At 35.8% G+C, this 15,741-nt stretch overlaps 1 protein-coding gene across 5 annotated transcripts in view; it reads right to left on the bottom strand.

Moving 5' to 3' along the window:
- Nucleotides 1-14,999, bottom strand: part of NEGR1 (neuronal growth regulator 1) — an 841,359-nt gene extending 826,360 nt beyond the window's left edge. For all 5 annotated transcript variants that reach the window (XM_042952174.1, XM_042952176.1, XM_042952179.1 and 2 more), the window contains exon 1: nucleotides 14,677-14,999. In XM_042952174.1, the coding sequence (XP_042808108.1) occupies nucleotides 14,677-14,852 (176 nt within the window). In that variant the 5' untranslated portion in view covers nucleotides 14,853-14,999. The remainder of the gene's footprint in view (nucleotides 1-14,676) is intronic.
- Between the last annotated feature and the right edge of the window lie 742 nt (nucleotides 15,000-15,741).

The raw sequence follows: 15,741 nt of genomic DNA on the forward strand, positions 1-15,741 counted from the left end.
TTCTGAGCAGCTAATAAAGGTTCCATGAAAAAATTAGCATTAAGCTAAGTTTAAAAAATGAATAGAACTCAAACATTATTGAAAATCCATCTTGTAAAATCAACTGATAAGGAAAAGAAAGCCCCACAAAAGGGGAGGCAATAGCAAGAAGTCTTATCTAAAGTAAAAGATAATTCATGAAGTAAGTCCCCAAAGCATGCTGGAGCATAGAGAAGTAAGCACATTACCAGAGGATCTTGATTTTGTCTGCTGTCAGATAATCCCCTAAAATTATTAATGAAGTTTTATTGTTAATGATATTTATAAAAATCCTAATAGCTACCATTCATTTACTGCTTATTTTTACCAGGCATGATGCTATGGAGTCTACAAACCTTATCTCATTTAATTCTTACAATCTATAGTTTAGATAGTATCATTAACCCATTTTATAGAGAACTAAACTTAAACAGTTTCCTGATTCAATTTTATTCAATGATTCAAAGAAATATGCCACTATTTTTCAAGGGCCTAACCTAAATACACTTCTAGAATAACTAGAAATGGGGAAAAAATGAGGATATTGAAAAGTTTAGGATGATTTGAAAAAGCACCATATTCCTGTATAGGAGAAAAAAAGTGAATAGATGTTTTAACATAAATGAAGGAAATTAACAAGAATTTACCTTTAATGATTTCCCCATATAAACATTATACAATTGTATGCTACTTGAAACTAGGTGATAAATAAGTCTAGATATTGCCTGCCAGAAACCAATTGATTATATAAGTCACATAAGAAGAGAATTTTTAGAATACTCCAAGAAAAGTCAGAAAATCAGCTCATCAATTGTTAAGATTAGGGAGAAGTGTCATCCATTCCATTAGGGGCAGGAGGCTCAGGATAATTCAGAAAATGAAGTGGCAAAAGTAAGGAAGTGCTATTTAACGAAGAATCATTTGCTGAAGAATTCCAAATTATTAGCCAGGTGATAATTATGAAGTGTTCCTTACATATATCACCATCCTACACAAGAAAAACAATAATGAAAGCATACTGAGAGAAGTCTAGGATTTTAGAAAAAAACACATAATAATGATAAGAATATTTTAATGCCAAGAGAAGAAATTGTGAAGAAGAAAATATAATCTTCATGGACATTCAAAATATGTCAAAAACTAACAACAAATTTAGGGAGAAATAAACGTACAAAATTATTCAAAAGAGAGCACAGTATGAAGGAAGTAAAACATCCTAGAAGAAAAAAAAATGAGTCCAAGAAACAAACAAGATAAATGAGATGTTCATCATATGTTCAGGTTAAACCTACTTTTCACAGTATCAGAAAGATGCCATGTATTAAAACTAGGTGAGTCTCAGAAGTTATTGGGGAACAGAGAATGCAGGAAGTATAACATATAACAATTCCTTCAAGTAGATAGTCCTGGCCATAAGTTACAGCTGTATTAAAGGAAGACTGAGGAAGGGAAAAAGAAAAGACATTGACATTGAGCACCACTGTGCAGAACACGGCTTTTGGCAGTATCCACCGGCATTATTACTAGGATTTACAGTATTCATTGTATTTACCAGTATTCACTGGCATTAGTACTAGGATTTACAGTAAGTACAGGGGTAGCTATCAATATTTCCATTTTACAGACAAGAAAATGGAGTCTCAGAAACTATTAATCTCAGAACTAATAATTGGTGAAGTAGAAAGTCAAACATAAGTTCTTTACACGGTACAACACTGTTTAAGGATACAGGTTGAACTACATTGAATGTAAATTCAATGCAAGGAACCTTATCTCTTATCATGATGGTATCTCAAACTTAGTGAAAGTGTCTGGTGTCTGATGCGGACTCAATAAATATATGCTGAAAAAACAGGTGAATGAATATCTGGAAGAACATGTTCCCTATGGAAAAAACTATATGATTAGTAGAAACAATACAAAACAAATTCCTGAAAGAAGAAAGAAAAATGATCAATGAAAGTATTTAGTAAATATATTCTATACAAAAAGCAATATGCAAAGCTCTGTGAAGGATTTGCAATAATATAAGTAAATGAGTACTGTATAAGACAGAAGCTGTTATATTCCTTTGCAGAATCAAACATATAACAGTATATCATAATGAAAAATTGACAGAATAAACACTGTAAAATTGAAAGGTGTAGAAATTTGGAATTCAGGAAAGGAAGAGTTAGAATGGGGCTAGAAGGGTTGAAAATATTCTTGAATTATATGAGACAAAAATAGGACTTTATTTTGGGAAAGCTTGGATAGACAAAAAACAAGTCGACATGAAACTCTCCTCTTGGGTGCACACCTAAAACCTTGGGAAGGTAGATAAATAAACACATTAAAGAAGATGCTTAAATTATATACGATCAGATGAAAAATAAGTTTTCACTCAACTGGGCTATAAACTATATACACTCCTTTTACCAGCTAACAGAAAAGGCAACCTATCTAATTTCAGTATGTTTCATTTTATCCATTGACTACAGTTAAGCATAAGACTCAAAAACATTTTTGACATGTTTAATGTAATTGGAGTAAAAACATCTTTTATAGGTCTTTGAATTTTTTTGATCTTCCCATCTATCTTGGGAAATAATGGTGTTCCTTAGGCTGCCTAACCCTTTTCAGAGAAGGATTTGAAATCAACTTGGTTCAGCTGTTGAGAGTTATGCCAGAATTAGTATTCAAATGACTTAATTGGGAACTCAGAATACTATAGCAAGCAACTACCGCTTTTCCTTTCTGTTAAGGACTAGAGTACACAAAATGCTCCAAGAAATATTATGACTTTTTTTAAAAAGTGAGGATGGGCCACGGAGGCACACAAGCCTAGCACCAAGCCATGGTTATGCCATTTACTACCTATATTAAAGTTCAGGAAGTTATTCATCTTCTATAAGTTTGTTTCTCCAAACCTCAAGTAGAAAAGTTGTAGTCTGTTGTAAAAATTCAACAAAATAGCCAATGAATGCCTCACTATATAAATGTATTCAAAGCCATTCATTTTTTTCCCTTGTATTATCAGTAACTTCTAATCATTAGGGATGAAATCATTGGATGAGAGATTTTATTTCATAATATTTATAATTTTAAGAATTCACTATTTTCCAATCACTTGAGTATGTAATAGATGTATGCATTTAATCTCACTTACAATCTCTCATTTTTCCTCATACATATAACATACCTTGATTTTTTTTATCATTGTTGGCTAATCAGCAAATAAAATGCAACTAGTGCTTAATAAGTGTTTAATAGATGAATTAGCAATAAATTTACTCATTGTTTTGATCTTTTTCTTAGTAAGAGACACAAGATAGTAGAAAAGCCATGGAACTTGGGATAAAAGGATCTAGATTTGAATTCTCACTCAGCTACTACCCGTTTTACCTGGGACAGGTTAACTTATTTTTCTAAGCCTGAATTTACTTGGCTATAAAACTGGGAAAGCAATAACTTATTGCATATTGTTGTGAAAGTATGTCATATATAGTAGGTACACAGTGACTGTTAGTTGAAATCTGAATCATGATGATGATGGCTTTGTCATGATTATGAACCTAAATCACTCTGCTATGCATTTGGCAAATATGCAAAATTAAAGCAAGCGTATTTTCTGAGCTTCTCCTAAGTGTATTGTCTATGAATAAAATGGCAATATAGATGGAAAGTTCTTGCCCATACAGACTACTTCTAACTGTACTACCTTCAGCATACATACAGATGCCCTAAAGAAACGTAAGGGCATATCTAATCCTGAAGAATTATTTGCTACCCTATCCAGAACACACATTTGGCTTCTTTTTTATTCTCACCCTCTTATCGACTATTCCAATGTTGTCACCAGTTATCACCTCTTCTCTCCTAAACTGTCACAAATGTTAATCTTCACCCTCTAACTATTCCACTGCCATCATATTGTACTTTCTAATCCCTCTCATGTCTTCTCTTCTCTTTTCATTTCTTCCTCTGTTCTCGATGTTTCATGTGACCACCTAATTACAGTGATATTCTTACTTTTATGTTAAGTGAGTCAAATCACCATCAGTCTGTTGAGCATAAAATTTGTGGTTCCTGGAGTTACTGCATTTGCTTATCAGGCTCAATAACAAAAACACAATCATGTCCACTGAACAGAATCTTTAAAATATAAAATGCCAAGTGTTTAGCTAAACTGTCCCATGTTATTGCTGCCAAGTAGCACGCAGGGGCCTTGAACGCACTGACATTAGCCCCTTCACTTGTGCATCTCCAGAAGAGACATAAGCAAATCCAAGTTCCTGATACCACTTCCTCAAGGAGTCCTTGTGAGCAACATTCTCTCCTGCCTCCTCTTGTGTACCTTCCCCTTGTGCAAAGCTAAGATAAAACTCTACTCTTTTTGGTTAGAATTGACCTGATCTGAACCAAGACCCCAAAACACTCCACCCATCAACCCTCATAAAAGTATGTACTCCAGTTCAGCTGATCTCTCTACCTAGGTAGAGAGATTTCCCATAAGGCCCCTGGCAGTATGCCATGTGCTTCCTCCAGGACCTGTGAGTAATAAACATCTCTACTTCATTCAGTATCCCTTGTGGTTTTGTTGTTCAGTCACAGCTCACTATCTGACACCCTGGGGTTCAACAGGTGTTATTTTAACAAAATGATAGCAAAAATATATATTCATTGAATATTGTACAGTTGTACAATTGTGAAGCATATTGTAAATTATGCTTCACACATAATTGAATCAATGATTTAAATGGGGAAATATATACCCATACCAATAAGTAAATAGTGACAACAAATTTCAGATTAACAGTAGGAGAAGAAAAGCAACACAAAATTATTACCTAATATAAATTTAGTGCTTACTATGTGGTAGTTACTGTGGTAGCATTTTATGTGTATTATCTCATATAATCCATGTAGTTCTGTTAAGGACATACAAAGTGAGGGTAAGGCATTTATTTGTTCAAGGTCATGTAGCCAGTAAGTAGAGAAGTAGGAACTCAAATTCTCATAACTATCATTCTGGATACCTCAAAGCATGACAGGTTTCAATACAACTAAACAATACCAAAGGAGATAAACTCTGTGCATAAGCAAAAGTAACTTTTTATATCTATTATTCCACATTAATGATGTATGAGCAAAAAAATATCGATCAGTGACATATGCTCAATAAGACAGGAAAGCAATTATTCAAAGATTTATATATAATTTCCTGTTGTGAACATATTCCAAAAAATTAGCCCCTGACCGCACTGCAGGCCAAGATATGGAGTTATTAGGTATTTTTTAAAACAAATATAAATGGACTAGTAGCTTGGAAGGGAGACATATATCCGAATGTAAAATATGATTTTGGAACTTCAGTTTGTATAACATACATCACTTTATTATGGGAAGCGTGTAGGTTTAGGATTATTCCAATTATTTGATGAATTATATAAAATGAAATGTATTCATTTTATGGGAATTATTTTACTATAATGTATTCTTTTTATTACAAAATAGTATTTTTTTATTATTTCATTTTTATTATAATATAGTACAAATTGTGGGCTTAATTTTATGTCATCCCAGTGATTCAAAATTTTAGGTAATTTGATCAGAAGTCACTCATATAGCATAACACTTTCCTTCCTCACCTTCCTCCCTTGCCCATTACTCCTTCTCTCCTTTGAGTGCTTCAGTCAACACTAATAATGTGTCAAGCAATATGTTAACCAGTAGAGGTGCCATCAACTCTGCTGATCAATTACCAAGACATTAATGGAAAACAGGTTACTTACAAATCAAATATATCTAAATATGTTCTCCTATAAGAAATATTTTATCTATAAGATTAGGAAAACGTTATGATTCCTTTGATTTATTCATTTAATATCCCAATACAACAGTATGTAGTGTTATTGCAAAGAATACACAAACAATATTCTTGTCTTCTGATTATTGTTCTTATGTTCACAATGTCTCTTAAATCCTTTTAATATCTCTAAATTTAATTTAGCTGAATGAGAGGAAAGGAGTTTCTGAAGACAACAGAACACATTTTTCCCATGGCCCTTTTAAATCATCCAAAACTTTTCAGTACTTTATGGCAATAGCTTTAAAGAAACCCTATCTTGTAGCATCATCATGGACACTGGACCTATATCCAAACAACTTAGTGAAATTCACTGAAGAACAATTTAGTTCTGGACCGAAAAGGGTTATAAACATTTTCCTTAAATTGAACAAATTACCAGCTATCTGAAAAGTATAATGCACTGGCTACTGTTCAAAAGAGCAACACTTAACACTGGCAACCCTGCCAAATTCCTCCTTTCCTATATTCCCCTTTTCCTAGAAAAAGTGATTAAAAGACCAATTCCCATGCCAGCTGGATGCTTAAGAGCATCAAAGGTCCTCTGTCAGGATTCAGAACTTGATATGGCTTAGAAACCACTATGCTAATAGATAACCTCTTCAACATTATAAATCAAAGCCATATGACCACATTAAAATTCTATCAGCTAGTATCAATACCCTGTGGTTTATAAAGTACTGTTGACCTGCCTCTGGGAGATGGTTGGAATGATACAAAAGTGCTGCTCTGGTTTGGGGCATATAGCTACTTTTCATAATTGAGAGTTATCAGCCAGTTCTCTCTACCCCTGTGTCTTTATTGATTTGATTTAATTGAATCCTTAGGAGAAAGGAAAAAGAAGCTCCACGGGTTGAGGTAGAAACAGAAAAAAATGTTAGGAGGTCACAACAGACATTTTGCTACTTTGAACTGTCTTTCTTATCTGATGATTATAATTGTAAATGGCAAAAGTCTTCCTATATAACTTAAAATCTTGGATCTTCTTAAAATTATAACCACAATTCAAAATCTTACAACCATACCACTGTGTCTCAAACTCTCCCTGCTGAAGCCCTCAGTAATACATCTAAAATCTTGCCACAGCATGTGCATGCGCACACACACACACACACACACACACACATACACATAAACACACACACACTAAAGTTTTATCAGACAAGACTTATCTTTATTACACAAAATGCCTTCTACTCTATTTGGTACATTTAATTTAAAAAATGCCTTTAGTATCCAGTACCTTTCTTCAAGACCCACTAGTAGGTTATGCACTGCAATTAAAAGATACTGAGTGATTCCAATATATGTATCTTAACCCACTAGGACTTCTGCAGGAATTACGTAAGGCAGAGACTCTTGATATATAGATTCAATAAAAAGTACTTAATCATTACAAACATGTAGATCTGCCACAGTATTAAATATAACACAATCATTAAATGTGAAACAATTAATAAACTAAAGAACAAATACATTTATCCCTTTGCTTATTCTTCCAAGGATTCACTAATGTAAAAAATAATAGATGTTAGCCTGAAAAATGTAAGGTTCTGTATTAAGGTCTAGGAATAGATGAACAAGAGTCATAGCACTTACACACTCAGGTGGTTTGTATATCAAAATTAGCAAAGAACAGGAAAGTACATTTTAACAAAATATCAAAAAAACTGCTGTTAGTAAATTTCTTCAATATCTTGCAAATGATACTACATTTTTAGATATAAGGGACTAATTAAAATCTAGTTTGAGGGGCGCCTGGGTGGCTCAGTCAGTTAGGCATCTGACTTCGGCTCAGGTCATGATCTCACAGTTCGTGAGTTTGAGCCCTACATTGGGCTCTGTGCTGACAGCTTAGAACCTGGAGCCTGCCTCAAGTTCTGTGTCTCCCTCTCTCTCTGCTCCTCCCCCGCTCATGCTCTGTCTCTTTCTCTCTCTCCTTCAAAAATAAATAAAAACATTTAAAAAAATTAAAATCTAGTTTGATAATGATTATGGCCATATAGGAAAATCCTACATTTTACTCTCCAGTAGTTTGAGAAGTTCTTGTTTCCACTGGTGAATTTGAAATCCATAAAATACCAGACAAAAAAGCATGTGACCCAATTTAAAATTTCCTATACAAAAGCCAAAAGGCAGGTAATATGATTCTCCTAGGTAAAAAGAGCAATAAATTCTATTTTCTCTTATATGTAGGAAGTGTCAATGACAATCTATAATAGATCAGCAAAACTTTAAAATGGATGGCATGGCAGAGATCAAGAAGTCCAAGTTCCCTCCCAATTCAGAAATCCTCTCTTAAGCATCCTTGAGAGAGTCAGTTCATCAATGATGGTTTTAAGATGCCATCTTTCTTGCAAAAGTATGGAGAAATATACCAAAGGTAGAACTTTATCGTGAATGCTTGTTTATATTGGAACCAGACACCTACATAAGTGCCTTTCAGAAGGTATTTTGAAGAAATTAGAGAAGATGTCACATGATCTAATAAGAAAAAAGAAAACCTTATTTACGAATTTATGTCTTAATTTATCTCTTAACAGGATATTATAGAAAAGTGATCTGATTTCTAATCATAAGATTCAAATGGCTTGAGAGACTAATTTCTACAGTGGCCAAAACACTGGACTCATGTGCATTTTTATGACTATATACTTCATTAGAAACTGGAAATTTTGATTAGTTCCTCAGGTATTAAGCTTCATAAAAGAAAAGCCTTTAATTCCTATTGATTTCAATAGGCAACTCTGTAGGAATTATCTCAGCATTCGGATCCCATATCCACAAACAGGGGTTAGTCCTTCTTCTCTTTTGCTCAGTCAATATAAAGAAAGAAAGAAAGAAAGAAAGAAAGAAAGAAAGAAAGAAAGAAAGAAAGAATTATTGAATCTTGCCAATATATATTCATCAGCTTCTTTATGTTCCCACCCATAGTAACATTATTAACTCAAATATTATTAATCAATGTATATTTAATTAAATATTTACACATTTCGTTTATTATTCTCACCATAATCTGGGTGCAGGAAAATCTTTCTTCTTTGTAATATGCCCTAATGTCATTATGGTTTAACTTCTATGCATGTCTCCCTAAACAACTCCTATATCTAGTGCTAGTAACCAACATTTATCATGCCATGGGCAAAGTAGTCATTTAATCAAATATAATTAAAATAACTGAAGCTATTACCTTTCACTATATATCAATCAGGGTTCCACTAGCAAAACTTAAAACATTCAGGTTATTTAAAACAGAGGGATTTAATGAAAGAAACTGATTACAAAGTGTTTAGAAAAGCTGAGAAGCCATATAGGTAATGGTAAGACAGCTCAGGAAATTAGAAGAGCAGGAAGCCACTACTACTCCTAAGATATGAGAATGAATAGATGAGAGTGTAAATAGAAGTCCATGAGCCAGTGATCCAGTGGAGGATGGAACAAAGAGGTTCCCCTGGGAGATGGAGACACTGCTGGATGCTGCCCAAAGCAATGAAGAATGGAGAGTCTCACTCATCACGTCCTCTCATCTCCCCAAACTCCCCTCCATCGTGCAACTACACAACCTGAAGGCAGATGACAGTGGCTGACTGGGAAATGTTGTCTCAGGGATTAGCTCTACCATCTATCTCCAATAGCCTAGGGTAGCAGAAGGACAAAGGTTGGACTGGTTAATTGGGCCCAGAACTGTCACAAACAAGATGTGAACATTCCTCTAAGCTCTTGAGAGGTCAGGTATTGCAAAAAAATAACTTATTTCATGGAGCTGTTTAATTTCAAAGCCAATCTATTTAAAATAAGTAGTTCATTAACATGAATGTGTTCAGAGATTTATACAATCACATGGGTTTATCTTCTAAACTGAAAAGACTAGGAAAAATAAATTTACCTAGAAAAAATTTAAAATACTACATTGTCCTTTAATATAACAAATGATTGTGTATTAATATACAAAGCAATGTGTCATGCTAATTGAACAGCTTTGCGAGTCACTACAGGTAACAGTGTAGCATTTTATTCTGTATTCTAGAACACATTTTTCCCAAATGACTCAGTAAGATAATCTATTTCCCCTTCTTTTTTAAAGAAGGGAAAAAAACTTCAGAATTTTAAAAATATTTGTTCAACACTACTTAATAAGCTTATAGGTCTTTAAACAATGCCTTAATATTCTAAACTGAAATCACCTACATAGTTGAACAATGTATTTGAAATATGTAATGCATCAATGTGTAGGAATGACTCAACAGACAATATTAGACAATCCAATGATATACCAAAAGCACAGCACAATTGATTTCTACTACTATAGGTAATTCTGCATTCTCATAAATAAATCCTTTACTTTCTTATATCCAATAGCATGCATTTCAAACCAAACTAATTAATGTAGTCTAATCAAAAGGCGAATGTATAGGACAAATAGTTCCAAGAAGTGATAAATACTCATCATATCCACTTATAAATCTACTTGCGAAAGTTTTGTGGCTTCCAACGAAAATATCTTCTGTGCAAATGTGCCCTATGTTCTCTGCTGTAAGCAAAAATCGTCCTTCATATTACAATATCATATTGGGATCTCATATAACCTCCATTCAAACCTACAGTGTTAAAATGACAGCATGTGTTCAACTTTGCTAAGGTAAAAGAAGATATCACATTTAAGAAAAGAATCTCTCTTCCTTTCTTTGATTAAAGCATGACAAGCAGAGAATAGGATATTTTGAATTCATATCAGGAAGGCGGCTTAAAATGTACAAAATTCATACAGAAGAGCTGAAGTTGAAACAGATTGAAAGAATTAACTTAAAAATGACATGTATTTAAGAAAATGTTCAGGCACTGTGAGGATATAAATGAGGATGTTCCTTGTATTGTTTCCAAAGAATATTACACATTTTGGACATGTTAACATAGCTGTGTTTGTTAATAAGGTACGAATAAAGCAACTGATTCACATTAAAGCGACTGCAAACCAATATTTTAAAAGTCATCTGAAATTGATGTACTGATCCAGAACCTTATTATGTTCCCCTTGATTCTCCAGGTCTAGAAACAGAGGGTCCTGCAATGTGACTAATGTGGTTCTAGCATCTTCTGTTCTTTGCTATGTCACCCCAGGAAACATTAACTCCTATCTTCCATGTGCTACAAAATGCAATTTGAAGACTGGAGAAAAAGTTAATTTCTCCACATGCAGATTAACAAATTTTGTTAGGCATAAAATACATAAAATAAAATATGTATTAAACATAGTAGCAATTTAAGTTAATATTTAATAAATTAATGCAAATATTAATGTGTGTTTGTAGCAAATTACAATGCACTCTAAGACATGCACGCATTTAATGAAATCCAAAGTTTAAGTAAAGGAGGTACCAAATTCTCTATATTGAATAGATGTATCATTAAATACATTACCAAGAAGGTCCAAATAGCTCAAGTGAATCCTTCAGAGATTTATCAGTGAATAACATTATTAGAAGTAAGGGGAATTTTGACATTTAATATATTGCTTCACTAACTTTAAAGGCAAAATTCAAATGATAAGAATGCTGCAATTATGAAATGGAATTTCATTATAAGTTCACTATTTAAGCTAAACAGAGAAGATGATTTATAAAATGATACATATAGTTAGTAGATCACAGAATGATTTCCGTTTCGTATCATAATGCCACTTAGGGAAACTTTTGTTTTTCTTGATTTTTTTTTCTCTAAAACAGACATTCTGGCATTTAGAAGATAGAAATGTATCATTTGACCTTTAAACTTCTGTTTCATTAATGTAACCACAAGCAACAGAGTCACTGACCGACATTTTTGCACTTTCGGGCCTTTAGCTCTTAAAGTTATTTGATAACTGCTATACCACTACTTGCTTTTTATTAGAGACACTTTTGAGGAATGTGTTACATTAAAAATAGAGCCTACTGGGTAAAGCTTAATGAATGATATCATGTAATTCAGTAAAGTGTTCTCCTGAACACCAGATTTTTGTACTTTGATGTGAGGGGGTGTATGCAGGAGGGTAAATTTTGTTTTGTTTTGTTTCCTAATTAATTAGAGAATACCATCAAATATAATTCTAAGTCTCCAATGTAAAAACATAAACTATAACTATGACATTACTTTTGATAAGAAATGTGGCACCTGACTTACACACTCAATTAGTCCTTAAGCTCTGTCTGTAGTGGTCTATGAACAGAGTAAATGCCAGATGCAGAAGAAGAGTCAAGAAAAACAACTCATACAATTTAACATTTTTTTAACAGAGAGAAAATTTCTTATAAATGCATACATTAAAATAGTTTAAAAACCTATGAGCAATGTAGAAAGGTAAAAAGTGGAATACTCCCTAGAGAATTACAGAATTTGTACTACCCAAATTACTTTGGGTAAAAAGTAATGCTGATAGGATTTCTGTTTCATATGACACAAAATTTTCTGTTTATTAAAAAAATAAACACCGTAATCGGTAAAAAAAAAAAAAAAAATCACTTAGAAGAGACAGATTCTATTCTTTCTAAAAAGTTTAAAAGTCAAAAGTTCTCTAATTAAGATATTACAAAACTCAGGACACAGCCTATAAATGGATGTGGTACCATGTACACAAGTAAACAAGGACTGCACCAAAGCAATAACACTAGAAAGATATTGCCCCCACTAGTTAGAGAAGCTTCACTATTGTAAGTGATGGGTGAACTAAATATAGGTCTCCTAGAAGCAGAATGTGGTTCCAGCTATTTTAGTTAGCCATAGCATGTATTAGATTCATTAGAAATAAAATGCCAAGATATATCATCAAAAGGCAAGTAGTCTATCAAACCCTTTAGGTTGAAAATGTTAATGTTCATTACAAATAAGCAGTGCACTGCTACAAACACATAGATTGCAGCCCCCATGATACGTGTTTGCAGCCTCTGAAGATAGTGTTTCGTTCTTACCACTGTTGTTCAAACTTCCAAAACAAACTTAATATAAAAAAAAGAAAATGTGCATTTTATTTATACCCTCTATGTGACATAGAATTCATAGCTTTTACCAGCAATGAAAAGGTATTAAAGTTATAACAAATTATCTGTTATTTTTGTATACATTCAGTGGCATTTTGTATTTACAGCAGCAAAGATAACATATATTATAAAAGCATATTAGTTATTAGGGTATGTCAGAAATTATTATAGTATTCCACACAAATTTGGACTCATAAGCATGTTTCAGAAGGTGTAAAACATATACCACACCCAGAACCCAGATCATTAAATTTAAAATATGTTGCACAATTCAAACAGAAACATAGCCTACTCTCTTTCACCTTAGACATGCCGCGTATACTGATTTTGTGCATCCACACTTACAAGCCAACTACCACCCAGTGGAGAGAAAGAAGATCTTTCAGGGAGATTTGAAGTGTACGTCAGTTGGGGGTGACAGGGGGAGAAGGTAGGGCGATGAGAAATGAAGGAATAAGAGTGTTTAGCCTTGTTTAGATCTAAGCACTGCTGATCATCAATTCATATTTTCACAAGAGAAAAAAAAAATGTTTCCAGGATCTCACTCTGCAGTGTTGCTTTGGGGTAAAATCGGGCTACGGATGTTCACTAATGACAAAACATTTTGGTGCTCAACCTTAGGGAAAAGAAGGGAGGAAAGAAGGGTGAGAAAAAGAAGTAAAGCTAAAGATGGAAAGAGGGAGGAAGGAAAGGAGAAAGAAGAGACAGAGAAACAGAGAGAAAGAGAGAGAGAAACATAGAGAGAGGGACCATGTGTACACATGTGTGAGAGTGACAGTGTGTGGAACGGTAAAGGAGTGTGTGCCTTTTAAACAGTGAAAGAGAACGTGAATATGAAAGTGGCTGTTAGAGCACGGAAGGGCCAGTGTGTGTGAGGATGTGAAACAGAGAGTATGTGAGTGAGTGTGTTTAAGGGAAAGAGCTTTGTGAGTGTGAGAAGATGGTACTGTAAGGGTTCAGAGGGAACATGCATGTGTATGTGACGATGATGGGAAAGGATGTGGGAAGAAGGATGGGGAATGTGAGTCAAACACAGGGAGACAAGACCACAGAATAGGAACATTAATAAGGGAGAAAAAGAAGGGATGGAGAAAGGTGAAGAGTGGAGGAAAGGCGGTTAAATATGATCAGAAATCAGAGTGGTGAAGATATACAGGAGGAGAAAATAGAAAAGGGAGGAAAGAATAGAGAGCACAGAAAAGGGACGAAAAGAGGCAATAGAGGAAAAGGAGAGTAGGAAGGAAGTGGGAAAATGGGAAAAGAAAATGAGGAGGGAGAAAAGAGAGAGGGGAGAAAACGATCAGCGGAAAGAAAGAAAGCTGAGGAGGGAGAAATTGAGCCTAAGTGTCCAAGTGAAAGGGAAAATAAATGGGCGCAGGGAGGCAGCAGTTTGAAAAAGTCGCTTAGGCTAGAGTAAAATAGAAACAAACCTGATAAACTTGTCAGACTCTCCACGAGTACCCCATGACAGTAAAACAGAGACCTTGTGAATTGAGTTTCAAAGTGGCACCTGCCCCTCCTAAACCTCACACTTCACTCATCCCTGGGCTACTTGGCGTTCCCGCAAAGTGCTTTAGCATCACGCGTCCAGCTTCCTACCTGCCCCAGCATCAAGGGGCCAGGCACCGGGCAGAAGCAGCACCTGTATTCCTTGCGGTGTGGTTTTTTGATGGTGATCACCACCAGCATTCTTACTCGGGGTTAAATAAATAAATAAATAAATAAAAGCAAGAAGGGTGGAAAGAGACACAGAAAGAAAGACTGAGACAAGTACGAAAAGCACGCCGTTCATCCTACCTAAGCACCGCCGTGTCCCCTTTTCTGACCATCATGTTGTCCACGGCCGCCCAGGGGAAGTCCACACTCTGTCCAGCCGGGAGGCAGGAGGGTAGCAGGCAGCACAGGCTGAGGAGCACCGCCGCCAGCCACTGGTTCGAGCAACAAGCACCCTGCACCAACAGCATCATGTCCATCCCTGCTAGGGCTGCTCACTCTCCAGCAGCTTTCAGCTCGCACTCCCCCACCCCCTGGTGCTGGCGAGTCTTCCCGGGAACCAGGCGGCGCGCCACAGGATTTTTTTTCTTTTTTTTTTTTTCTTTTTTTTTTCTTTTTTCTTTTTTTTTTTTCTTATTTTGTGGGGGGAGTTTTGGGAGGTGGGGGGGTGGGGGGTTTCTTTCCTTTCTTTTTTTTTTTCCTTCCCCCTCTAGTTGTTGGCTGTTGTTTCTCTCTCTCTCTCTCTCTCTCTCTCTCTCTCTCTTTTTTTTTTTTTTTTTTTTGCCTCCCCTCCTCCTTCTCTTCGCTTTCCCTCCCTCCCTCCCCTCCCACCCCCTGGCACCACACTACACCTCCTCTCGGTTGCGTTTGGCCGAGTCCGGAGTGAGTCTAATTCTCGGGCGGCTCGCACACCATCTAGCGAGGAGGCGAGCGCGCCGGCGAGTGAGGGAGGAGGCGCGGCGGCGGCGGAGGCAGGGCGAGCGGCGGCGGCGGGCGGCTGCAATCGCAGCAGCAGCAGCAGAAGCAGCGCGGGGCGCAGCGGCGGCCGCTGGCCCCCGGGCTCGCGCGCGTTGCCAAGCGGCCGTTTCCTTAGCAACCCCGCCCGGGGACTGGGGATGCAGCGGGGTGGGGGGGATGAAGGGGAGAAAAAAAAGAAAACGGGGGAAAAAATCCCGAGGAGGTATATCACAATTACGCAAAGTGAGAGGAAAAGAGAGCTGGGTCTTAGACAAAATGCTACCCTTCTTGTCATGTGCACTAGAGATGTTTTGCTAGAAAAGTCTCCGCGTCGGTGCTGAGGTGAAGAGAGCCGAGGGGCGCATTGCTTTTCCTCTCTGGTGCGTTTTACCTCATGAGACACCGTAACTT

This window comes from Panthera leo, chromosome C1 (assembly GCF_018350215.1).
Source record: "Panthera leo isolate Ple1 chromosome C1, P.leo_Ple1_pat1.1, whole genome shotgun sequence".
Taxonomy (NCBI): domain Eukaryota; kingdom Metazoa; phylum Chordata; class Mammalia; order Carnivora; family Felidae; genus Panthera; species Panthera leo.